We start from the raw sequence: 12,099 nt of genomic DNA, 5'->3' as shown, positions 1-12,099 counted from the left end.
CCCTCCCTCCCTCCCTCCTTTCTTTTGTCTAGAAAAGTACAATTCCATCCTGGCTGATTGCTAAGGCATTCTGAAGATGATGTTAGGGGTTGGATGGTTTCCAGCCTAGCATTACTGACAGGTACTAGGTCCTAGCAGTGGGGCTGTGCTGTGGACTGAGCAGCACACCAGGCCTTGACTCCCATTAGAAGTCAGCAGCAGTCTTCCTCGCTGGGACAGCCAGTGTATCTCCAGACAGAGCCAGATGTCAGGGACACCCTTCCTGTATACGTTAGAAACAAAATCTGAGGTCCGTGGACACCATGGACCTATACCACACAAAGAACACTGGGCACAGTGAACATGACTCAGCCAGGCAGCAAAAGGGTGTGTTGTGCCATTCAGTCAAAGCAAGCACACCAGACCAGGGATAGGTGTTTCTACTAACACAAGAGTGCTGTGTCTTCCCTGTTGGCTGGGGTCCCACCTCACAGGTCTTCTACTCTTGGCTAATTTTAAAAGAATGGGTACACAGGAAATGAAAGAGAAAGGTGAAGGGGTTGGCTAAGAGGGGAAAGGGCTCAGCCTCCTCAGGCCACAGGTTCCCAGAATGCAGCAGGGCTTTTGCATAAATGAAAATATTACAAGGTGGGAGGGGGATTGAAAGATTTGAATTCCTTGTCATAAACCAAAGTTTTACAGTGTTTGACAGAAAAGGCTGAGACTTGTTTCTTATATAAACTCTAGACAGTGCTAAATATGGGGAAGTGGCATCCCTCTGGCTGACAGCCAGGTCTTCAGAAGTGAATTTACATCAGACACACTATGCTCCCAACCCCAACAAGTTGCTATGTGTGGCATAGCTTTGAATCTAAATATCATGACCCTGTAGTAACTGCATATGACTGCACAGGAATAGGGGAATAGGCTGAGGCCATGGGGCGGGGCTGAATGGGAGAGTCGGCCCCACAGAGAAAGGCAAACTAACTCCAGGGTATTTTTTGTTTTGTTTTTGTGATTAGGGTCTTGTGTAGCTCATGCTTGCCTCCAATCACTATGCAGATGGTCCTCCTGTCTCCATCTTGTGAATGCTGGAATCACAGGCATTCTGAAGCATGCCCATTTTACATGGTGCTGGGATTTGAACTCAGGGCTTCATACATGCTAAGCAAACACTCTACCAGCTGAGCCACACACCCAGCCTGACAGTGTTTTTATACAGGTCATTGCAATGTGAAAATTTGGATTTTGAGGGCTCTCTAAAAACCTACTAAATTCATAGCTAAGTCAGTAATTAAATGTCTTAAGTCAAAACCAGCTAAAAATGATGTACATCAAAGAACCATGTCAGCAATACCCAATAAACAGCTCCTCAGACTGCGGTGTTGAGGTCTCAAAATGAGCCTTTGTATTTTGTTCTTTCCTTTTTGAGACACTGTCTCACTAGATAGAGCATTCAAGGCCAGCCTGGTCTACACATAGACCAGGCTGGCCTTGAACTCACAGAGATCCACCTGTCTCTGTCTCCTGAGTACTGGGATTGAAGGTGTGTGCCATTACCCTGGTAAAATGAGCCCTTTTATTCTGGTAAAATATAATCACTTTGTGGGGCTGGGGGGAAATGGCTCAGTTGGTGACCTGAGTTTGGGATCCCCAGCACACACATAAAAAGCCAGAAGTGGTGGCACATGTTTGTGATCCTCGTGCTGAGACAGGAGGAGATGGGAGGATCCCTGAGCTCACTGACCAGCCAGTCTAGTCAAATTGGTGAGTTCCAGGTTCAGTAAGAGATCCTGCCTCAAAAAACAACATGGAGGGCTGGAGAGAGATGGCTCATAGGTTTAGAGCACTGGCTGCTCTTGCAGAGGACTGGGGTTTGATTCCCAGCACCCATATGGTGACTAACAACTGTCTGTAACTCCAGGTCTAGGGGAATCCGCCCCCTTCTGACCTCTGTGGGCATTGCATGACACAAAGTGCACGTACATACATGTAGGCAATACACTCATACACAAAAAGAAAATTTATAAAAAAAACCAAAGTGGAGAGTGACTGAGGAAATTACTTGGTGTCAACCTCTGGCCCCCACACATGTACATACATGAGTACAAACATATATACAAAAAGATTTACCACTTTAACAGTCTAAGTGCACAGTCCTGTAGTGTTACCTCTACCCAGATTTTGTGGCCATCATCACCATCCATCCCCAGGACTTTGTAAACACCCCAAGTCAAAACCCTGTTATGTGATGTGGACTAGTCCTTTCCTGTGGACAGGAGTCACACTGCAGATGTCATTTGTGGCTGCTTTCACTCCCTTAGCACTCCATCCTCAGGGAGTGTTCACATTGTAGTATGTCTTGGAATCTCTTTCCTGCCTAAGGCTGAACAAACTTCCATTGTTTGCATGTCCTACATTTTCCTTTTCTACTTGTCCACCAGGATACTCCTGTGGTTTTCAGCTTTTGACTATAGTGAATAAGGTTGCCTTGGATGTGGGTAGACAAAAAGGCCTGCATGCTTATGTACCCCCCCCCCAAATTCTTTTACGTATACACCCAGAAATGGCCAACGCTAGCTTTTGATAGAAACTTTAACTCAGCCATGCCACTTTTGGGGAATTTATCCTATGGATACAAAGTGTAAAAATTAGCCAAGTGAAATAAATAAAAATGCCCAATGCTGTAGTATTTCTAAGAGATAAGACTTGAAGCAAGCAGCACCCAGCAACAAATACCAGCAATAAAAGAAAAGAATTACTCCTAGAATTGGGGGAAATACTGGCAAATCCTATATTTGATAAAGGTTTAGTGTCCAGAATATATAAAGAACTTTTAGGGTTAAGCAATAATTTAATTAATCAATTTATTTTCATTTTATGTGTATGAGTGTTTTGCCTGCATGTATATTAAATACAGCCATGCCATGCAGTGCCCACAGAGGTCAGAAGAGGACATTGGATCCTGGGGAAGTGGTGTTCTGGGCAGTTGTTAGTCACCATGTGGGTGGGGGACCCAAACCCAGGTTCTCTATGAGAGCAGCCAGTGCTCTCATCTGCTGAGCCATCTCTCCAGCCCCCTCAACAATATATTTCTTTTTAATTATTTATTTTATTTTTAATTTTTATGTGTATGAGTATATTGCCTGCATGTGAGTATACCCGTGTTGTGCAATGCCCACGGAGGTTGGAAGAACACATAGGATCCCTTGGCACTGGAGTTATGGACAGTTGTAAGCCACCATGTGGGTGCTGGGACTCGAACCCAGGTCCTCAATAAGAACAGCCAGTGCTCTTAACCACTGAGCCATCTCTGTAGGCCCAACTATATATATATATATATATATATATATTTTCCTGACAACGGGTATAGCAGGTATATCTCCAAGAAAGATATTATATATATATATATATATATATATATATTTTCCTGACAAAGGGTCTAGCAGGTATTTCTCCAAGAAAGATATGCAAATGACCAGTAAGTGCATGAAAAGTGTTTGACATCACCAGCTATCAGGAAAGCACCAATAGAGACAGGAGATGTGGTCACACCCACAAGGAAATGCAGATCATTTTTCATACTGTCTAAAATGTATAACAGCCCCAAATGTTTGTCATCTGATGAAAGGACACACAGGGTAGCTTATCCAGACAATGGAATGTCACTTAACTATGAAAATAAACGGCAACATGGATGAATCTTGATACATTATAATAAACGAAGGAAGTCAGACCCCCAAAGACCACATGTATGATTCCATTGTGCGTCACATGAAGGCTATGAAACTAGAAAGTACATTAGTCCATTTCCTAGGACTGTAGGGGAGCAGCTGAGGGTGTGGGGGAGGGCAGTGGGGGATATGTACATATGACTTAGAGGAGCAGCAGAGGGCGTGGGGGAGGGCAGTGGTGGATATGTACATATGACTTAGGGGAGCAGCAGAGGGTGTGGGGGAGGGTAGTGGGACTATGTACATATGACTTAGGGGAGCAGAAGAGGGCGTGGGGGAGGGCAGTGGGGGATATGTACATATGACTCTTGGGGATTTCTAAATGATCTAAGATTGACTGCATGAATGTCAGCTATGAATGTATTAGAACTCTTGAGTTGCAGATAAAATATACGATATATACATACTTTGACTGATCTATTTCTTTGTTAAAATTGTTAGAATATGACTCATTCCCATAAAGTAGTTATAAGTAATTATAAAAATGTAATTAAAAAGCAATAATTAATGAGAAAGGCCTTTCAATAGCATGCTTGAATTGGAGGCTAGGGAGCTCAGGGCGTCTGCAGAAAGCAGTCCTCAGAGGACTCAATGCTGGACACCCACATGGGCACCTGACCTCACCCAGCGCCACTCACCCTTGGTGCAATAGGTGACCTCTCCTGCATAGTGCAGGAGGCGGAACTCCAGCCAGCCAATCCTCTTCCGCCCCTTTGGACCAGCCAGCTTCCGGCTGTGAGACACAAGCAGAACCCCTGAGCACTTCTCCACAGCCCCAAGACACCCAGCAAGAGTAATGGGAGAGATCCTGGGCCCGACGCTCAGCCCCGAAGGCTGAGCCCACAGAGGCTCCAGCAACTGTCGCTCGCTATTTCTGGCTGTTGACCAAAGTCTCTCTTACTTAGAGGTTTCCTTCTCCGTTTAGGTGAGGAAGAAAAACACCTGTGAGCAACAAGGTGTCTGTGAGTCACAGAGACATGCCATTCTAAAAATGAAATAACTTGAGGCTGGAGGCGTGGCTCAGTGCTAGAGCACTCGTCTGGAATGTACAAGGCCCTGGGATCTCTCTCCAGCACTGCATTTTTTAAAAAATTATTTTTATTTTATGTGTATGAGTGTTTTGCTTGCATATATGTAAAGGCATCTGTGTTTGAAATGCCTAAGGAAGCCAGATGAGGGTATCAGATCCCTTGGAACTGGAGTTAGTCACCATGTGGATGCTGGGAACTGAAACCAGGTCCTCTGCAAGAGCAGTCAGTGCTTTTAACTGCTGAGCCATCTGTCTCCAACCCCTGAACTTTTTTTTCTCTTTCTTCCTTTCTTTCTTCCTTTGTTACTGCCTTTCCATCCCTCCACCCTGTCCTCTGTCCTTTCCTTCCTTTTTTTGAGACAAGGTCTACCTGTAGCCACAATTGGCCTGGAACTTGATATGTAAACCAGGCTGGCCTCAATCTCACAGGCCTGCCTCTTCCTCCCAAGTGCTAGGCCTGGCTTTTTTTATTTTAATAACAAGATGGCTCAGCAGGTAGAGGCACTTACTGCCAAGTCTGATGACCTGAATTTGATCCCCTGGACCCACATGGTGGACCTACTGATATGTCTCTGCCTGTATCAGTGTCCGTGCCTGTATGTCTGTGTCTGTATGTGGAGCTCTGGCTTCATGCCTGTGTCTGTATGTCTGTCTATGTCTGTGTTTCTGTCTGTGTGTCTGTGTCAGTCTCTCTGTGTGTGTGTGTGTGTGTGTGTGTGTGTGTGTGTTGTCTGTGTCTGTCTGTGTCAGTGTTTGTGTGATGCTGGTACTCTGGTTTCACGCATATGCAGCACATGCTCCTCCTCCAAGCCACATTTCCAGTCCAGAGCATGTTTTAAAATTTGTCTCAAAGACTAAGTTAAAAATTGAATTTCCTGGGACTGGAGAGGTGGCTCAGAGGATAAGAGCACTTGTTGTTCTTCCGGAGGACCTGGGTTTGACTCCCAGCACCCACATGGTACCTCTGTCCTCCTTCTCCAGCCTTCACGGGCACTACACACACACCAATAAACATACGGCCATCAAAACACTTGTACGAATAAAAAAAATGTTTTCCTTTCTGAGATGTTGTAAGTACCCAGGATCTTAATACCATGGTGATTACATAAAAACGTAAAAATGTAGGACTGGAGGGATTGCTCAGTGGTTAGGAGTGCTTTCAGAAGATCTGAATTCAGTTCCCAGCATCCACATTAGGTGGCTCACAACCACCTGTAACTGCAGCTCCAGGGGACCAGATGCCCTCTTCTAGCCTCTGAGGGCACCTACATACATGACACACACATGCACATAAATAATAAAATAAATATAAAAATTCACTGGGCTGCACAGACTTACTTTAGATATCTTCATTATTGTTATTTTTGGTGGTGCTGGAAGGAACCCAGAGCTTTGCATGTGCTAGGTACGCGCTCTACTACTGAACTACAGCCCAAGTCCCAAGGGTTTTTTTTGTTTGTTTGTTTGCATATGGATTCTTTGTTTTTGTCTTTTTAGATAGTGTCTTTCAGTGTGGCCCAGGCTATTCCTGAGCTCCTGATTCTCCTGCTTCAGCCTCCTGAGTGCTGGGATGATGGGCCCATGCCACCACACCTGGCTGGACTTGAATTGATTAGAGGGACTATCTCATGCATAGGCATGCTGATGAACAAAGCAGGATGCTAAATATTTATTCATTCAAAATATTTATTATTTTTATTTTTTATGTAGATGAATATATTGCCTGCATGTATATAAGTGCACCTATGTTGTGCAATGCACATGGAGGTCAGAAGAGGATGTCAGATTACACTGGAACTGGAATTAGGATGGTTGTTAGCTGGGAATCAAACCCCTGTCCTCTGCAAGAGCAACCAGTGCTCTTAATTGCTGAGCCATCTCTCCAGTCCCCAGAATGCTAAATCTTAGAGACAGTCCACTTGAATTCCTGTCTGCCAGCAAGAGCACACAGAGGCAAGAGCTGCTGGTCACAGTATTTTTGTATATGAAGAAGCAGTTGTGCTTTGTGTGTGTGGTGTATATGTGTAGTATGTGTATGTATGTGTGTGTATGAGTGTATGTATATATGTGTGAGTGTGAATGTGGTGTGAGTGTATGTATATGTGTGTGAATGAGTATATGTATGATTATAGTGTATATGTGCCTGAGTGTGTGTATATGTAGGGGTGTATATATGTATTCATGTGTGTATGTGTTGAGTGTGGTGTATATGTGTGTGAGTACATGTATATGTGTGTATATGTATGTGAGTGTGGTATGTGAGTGAATGTGGTGTATGTAACCGTGTATATGTAGATGGACATACAGAGGCCTGAGGAGGACGGTCACAGGGTATCCTGCTCTATTACTTTCTGCCCTGTTCTTTTGAGAGAGGGTCTCTCACTGAACTTGGAGCTAGACTGGTGGCCACCAAGCCCCAGAGATCCTCCTGTCTCCCACTCCATAGCTCTGGGGTTATAGGCACATGCCACCACTCCTGGCTTTTTATGTGGGTACTGGGATCTGAACTCAGGTCTTCTTGCTTGCACAGCAAACATTCTTATCCACTGAGCCATTTCTTCAGCCCTGAAACAGTTATCCTCTTGAGACCCAGTCCAAGTGAGGTAGAGACACTTGTTTTCCCCCAGATGACGGCCCACTGAGTAAGCACATACGTTTGGAAGTGTGCGTGCCCGCCCACTTTCTCTTCCAGTTTCTCCAGGAAGCTCAAGTCTGTGGCAGGTCCAGGACGGATACATTCTTCATCCTTTAAGAAGAAAAGAAGACACTTCGACCCATGGCACATGCTGGTTAATTCCAAGTTTAAATGCCTTCACTAGTGGGGGCAGAGTGTTTTGGACCAAAGTCCTGTCACCTCACAGGAGCAGGTGAACTTCTGGGAGGAAACAGTTACCCAGTACACGTGCCAGCTCCTCAGGCCCAGGGAATGGGAATCCCATGTAAGTTCAGTTCTCCTGGGCATCCGACCCATGTTTCCCTTTACCTGTTTCCCCTTTTCCTTTCCTTTTTCTTTTTTGAGACAGGGTTTTGCTGTGCAGTCCAAGTTTCCTTGAATTCTTGTTTTAACCTCCCAAGTGCTGAGATTATAGGCGTGTTTCACCATGTCCAACTTTGACCCGTATTTTCCTCCGTCCCTCTGTCCCTCCGTCCCTCCGTCCGTCCGTCCGTCCCTCCCTCCCTTCCTTCCTCCATTCTTTCCTTCCTTTCTCTCTTCTCCCTCTTCTAGGTAGGGTTTTGCTGTATGGCTCAAGTTGGCCTCAGACTTGTGGCTCTCCTGCCTCAGTTTCCTGAGTGCTGGGATGACAGGCATGAGCTACTACATCCCGTTCTGACCCATATTTTCCAAGTCTTCTCAGGGACACCTACAGTTGCCATGGAAGCTTAGTTAACCCTCCCCCCCCCCCATTTTCTCTTAACCAGTCATTAAGGACCAAGAACAATCCATTCACAGGGCAAAGTCCTCACAGAAAGCAAGCTATAAAACCAGCTGAGCCCAACCTGGCTCACTTCTCAAGCTAAGGGTGTTCCCTCAACCACTATACCACTTAATTGACCATTATAAAAGAAATTACAAACCAATCAAGTCTATAGCTTTTATCAAAACAACAAAACCTGGGTTACAGGTTAGTGAGACAGTTGACATAGAAGTGTGAGTTTATCACAAAAACATTTTAAAAGACCAGCCCCAGGGCTGAGGAGATGGCTCAGTAAAGTAAGCAATTGCTGCATAAGCATGAGGACCCGAGCTCTGTCCCCAGCACCCATGTAAAAAGCTGGGCATGGTGGTGCACGCTTGTAATCCCAGTGCTGAAGACAGGAGATAGGCAGAGCCCTGGGCTCACTGGCCCACCAGCCTAGCCAAATCAGCAAGCTCTAAGTCCCAGGGAGGCATCCTGTCTCAAAAACCAAAGTGTATGGCTCCTGAGGCACAATCCCCAAAGTTAACCTCCGTCTTCCACACACACATTCACACATACACACAGGCATGCATATGCACGCACATGCACGTGCACACACAGTCATTCACTTGCACACAGTCACAAATGTACACATGCACACACACAAGGTTCCTCCAGGTCTTTGCCCAAACCTCACCTCCTCAGAGAGACCCTGCCTCGTCCATTTTCCTGAAGCAGATCTCACCTCCCACACACCAGTCCCTCTTCCACTTTCTTCCCCTAGCACAGCTGACCTCACCCCATCTGCTGCTGTCTCACTCTCAGAGCTGGAGCTTCCAGACTCCTGAGGGCAGGGCCTGGCCTGTGTCATTCACTGTTGGACTTCAAAGCACAAAGCACAATGCTGGCATGAAGCAGGTACTGGGTGTTTGTTGAATGAACATGGTCTAAGTGCTTACCATGTACCAGGCCCAGTTTTGAGCACTGGGCATGAATTGTCTCAATTTGTCTTTATAGCTCCTCTCTGAGGAAGGTGCTATCACTGTTCTATTCACAGACAACGGAATGGGAGCTCAGAGAGGTTGAGACACTTGCCGAAGGTTGCACAGTAAGTCCAGATGGGTCTCATATTTGTGGCACCTACACTTACTACCCATTCATGTCCCTGTTGGATATGCAGAATGGTTGCAGGTTGTGTAGGATGTGTGGAAAATTCTTTTCATGAAAAGGGAGGCAAAGAGTGGTAAAGATGACCCCAAGTGACAAGGTGAGGCAGTAATTTCTCCTTTGCCTTTAGAATATATTGGAAAATGGATGCTTCAACTTGACCAATTTTGGAATTACAGACTTTGACATTCTCACAAGTTATAAGACTTCCAAATGTTCCTTTCCAAGGTGCCCCGACTCTGAATTGGTTGAGTTCTTTGCAAAGCCTTTTGGCTACCTCCTGGCTCTCCACTCTGCACTAAGCATGAACACAGCCCCTCTCCAGTGGCCACTGGGTTTTCCCATGCTCTGTTGCCATAACAAAGTCCTTGAGCTGGGAACTCTATAAATCGAAGAGGTTCATATGGCTCATAGTTCTGGAAGGCTAATGGCCTGGGGCCCATCTCTGTTCAGCTCTGTTAGGGCCTCACAGCAGATGGCACTTCATTGATAGGAACACATGGTAAAACAGAAAGTCAGAGAAAGGCTGATGAGTGGCCAGCCAGCGGCCAGGCTTGCTCTTTCTAACAGCCTTCATGAGAATCAGCCAGAGTCCCTGGAGAACTACATCAGTCCCTTCAGGCAGCACCTACAACATCTGATTATTTCTAACTAGGCTCCATCTTTTAAAGATTACACCACTTCCCAGTGACATCACTCTGGGGACTCTTGGGGATACCCTCAAATCATACCAAAACACCTGACTACATGGTAGGAAGACACGCGTGCATGCTTTCATTTCAAAGATTGTTCCTCGCTGGCCAGCATGGGCTCTCATTTAGGGCTAAGGGGAGAGGCACCCGGCCTGAGGCATCAGGAAACTTTCATTAGCAAGAACCTCAGCTTGCTCCTGTAGTACCCCAGTAGATCTACTCTCAGCCCTCCATCATTTTATTTAAGTCAGTCTTATTCTGTGGCCTAGACTGCCCTGGAGCTTACTACGTAGTCTAGGTTGGCCTCAGATCTGCCTGCTTCAGTCTCCTGAGTGCTGGGATTACAGTGTGCACCACCACCCTGGCTCTCTCAGCCCTTTGAAGCCTGGGGGAACATTCGTGCACATGTTGCAAACGCCCAGTGAATGAACATCAAGTTCAGTGTTCATTTTCTCACCAGAATGGAGATAATTCCTTTGTGTCTTTCTTCTACTAAATCACAGATAATCTTGTTGTTGAAATACTGAATCGGCTCCCACTAAAACGACAAGAGGAAAAAATTCTCCAGGAAGGATTTAGGCGAGTATCAAGTGCATTGGTTTGACAGTGATTTTCTGAATATTGTCTAAAACTCTGATTTTTATATCCAACCCTTAAAAAATGATACCTTTAGGCCTGCAGGATGACCCATGAATAAAGGCAAGGCCTTGGTTGTTTTTTATTGTCACCCTGACACAACCTGAGTCACCTGGGAAGAGGAAGCCTCAACTGAAGAACTTCCTTGATCAGATTGGCCTGTGGCCATGTCTGTGGGGGCTTGTCTTGACTGATGATTGATGTGGGAGAGCCCGGCCCATTGCAGGTGGCACCATCCTTAGGCAGGTGAGCCCTAGCTATGTAAAGAAGCTAGCTAGTCATGAACCAGTGAACAAGCCAGTAAGCAGTGTTCCTCCATGGGTTCTGTTTGAGTTCCTGCCCTGGCTTCCCTCAATGATGGCCTGTGACTTAGAAGAGTAAGGCCTTTCCTCTCCAAGGTGCTTTTGGTCAAAGTGTATTCTCACATAATCTTGTTGTTGAAACACTGAATCGGTGTCCACTAAAATGACAGATCAGGCACTCTCCACATAAGCGTGGTGACCTGAGTTCAAGCCCCAGAATCCACATAAAGGTGAAAGGAGAGAAATGATTCCAGAAAGTTGTCTTCTGACCTCCACATGTATACCACAGCACATGCACCCACACACATACATTATATACATGTGCATGCCATGGCATTAGAATTCTTACATGATACTCTCTAAATAGCAAAACATTTCCCTAGGGAAACGAGATGAAATGGAAAAAAATTCTTAATATGGACCACAAAAATCTCAAATGAAATAATATTTTTCAAATGTCTTTAGCTACTTTGAGAAATCAAATAAGGAGGGGTTGGGGTGGAGCTCGGTGGCAGAATGCTTTAACAGCATGCTTAAAGCCCCAGGTGCAACCCCAGACAGACACACGTAACATACACACATGTGCACACATACCTGCACACATACGGACACACACACTCACATGGGGCAAAGCGAATGCTTACCTCAATGCCTTCCATTTCGTACTCTGCCTGCTCCGCCTTCAGGGTCCTCTCTATCAACAACTGTTGGAGCTTTTCATTGCAGTAATTTATACAGAACTGTTCAAAACTAGAGATGCAGTGGGTTTCAGTCTTGCAAGTCACACAAACAGACCAGTTAAAATCAAACTGCTTCTTTGCCAACATACAAACACCTTATCAATAGAATGATTTACTAAATAACTGTTAAGAACCAAGTTGAGGGGCCGGAGAGATGACTCAGCAGTTAAGAGCACCAGCTGCTCTTGTAGCAGATTAGGGTTCAGCTCATATCATCCACATGATGGATAAAAACCATCCTTTACTGTTGGGGGACCCTGCTGCTAGTTGTAGTCCTCCATGTCCAGATAGCTCTAAGGGGCTCGGCGCTGTATGGAAGGCCTCCCTTTCTTAGCGGGGGCCTCCTGCTTTCTGCCTGACTTACCTGGAAAGTGCCGCCAAGCACGGATGCCTGACCTTATTTGGAACATGACCTTTGGCA

The 12,099-nt window shown here is 45.6% G+C and overlaps 1 protein-coding gene across 1 annotated transcript in view; it reads right to left on the bottom strand.

The window, feature by feature from the left end:
* Myo1h (myosin IH) overlaps positions 1-12,099 on the bottom strand; it is a 109,862-nt gene that overhangs the window by 27,618 nt on the left and 70,145 nt on the right. The window contains exons 12-15 of the mRNA XM_017802167.2: positions 11,583-11,688; positions 10,458-10,538; positions 7,398-7,489; positions 4,348-4,446 (exon numbers count right to left, since the gene is read on the bottom strand). Of these exons, the coding sequence (XP_017657656.2) occupies positions 4,348-4,446; positions 7,398-7,489; positions 10,458-10,538; positions 11,583-11,688 (378 nt within the window). The remainder of the gene's footprint in view (positions 1-4,347; positions 4,447-7,397; positions 7,490-10,457; positions 10,539-11,582; positions 11,689-12,099) is intronic.

This window comes from Nannospalax galili, unplaced genomic scaffold (genome assembly GCF_000622305.1).
Source record: "Nannospalax galili isolate Female #2095 unplaced genomic scaffold, S.galili_v1.0 scaffold103, whole genome shotgun sequence".
NCBI classification, from domain to species: domain Eukaryota; kingdom Metazoa; phylum Chordata; class Mammalia; order Rodentia; family Spalacidae; genus Nannospalax; species Nannospalax galili.
The sequence above is the reverse complement of the archived record's forward strand: the minus strand, read 5'-3'. Positions and strand labels throughout refer to the sequence as shown.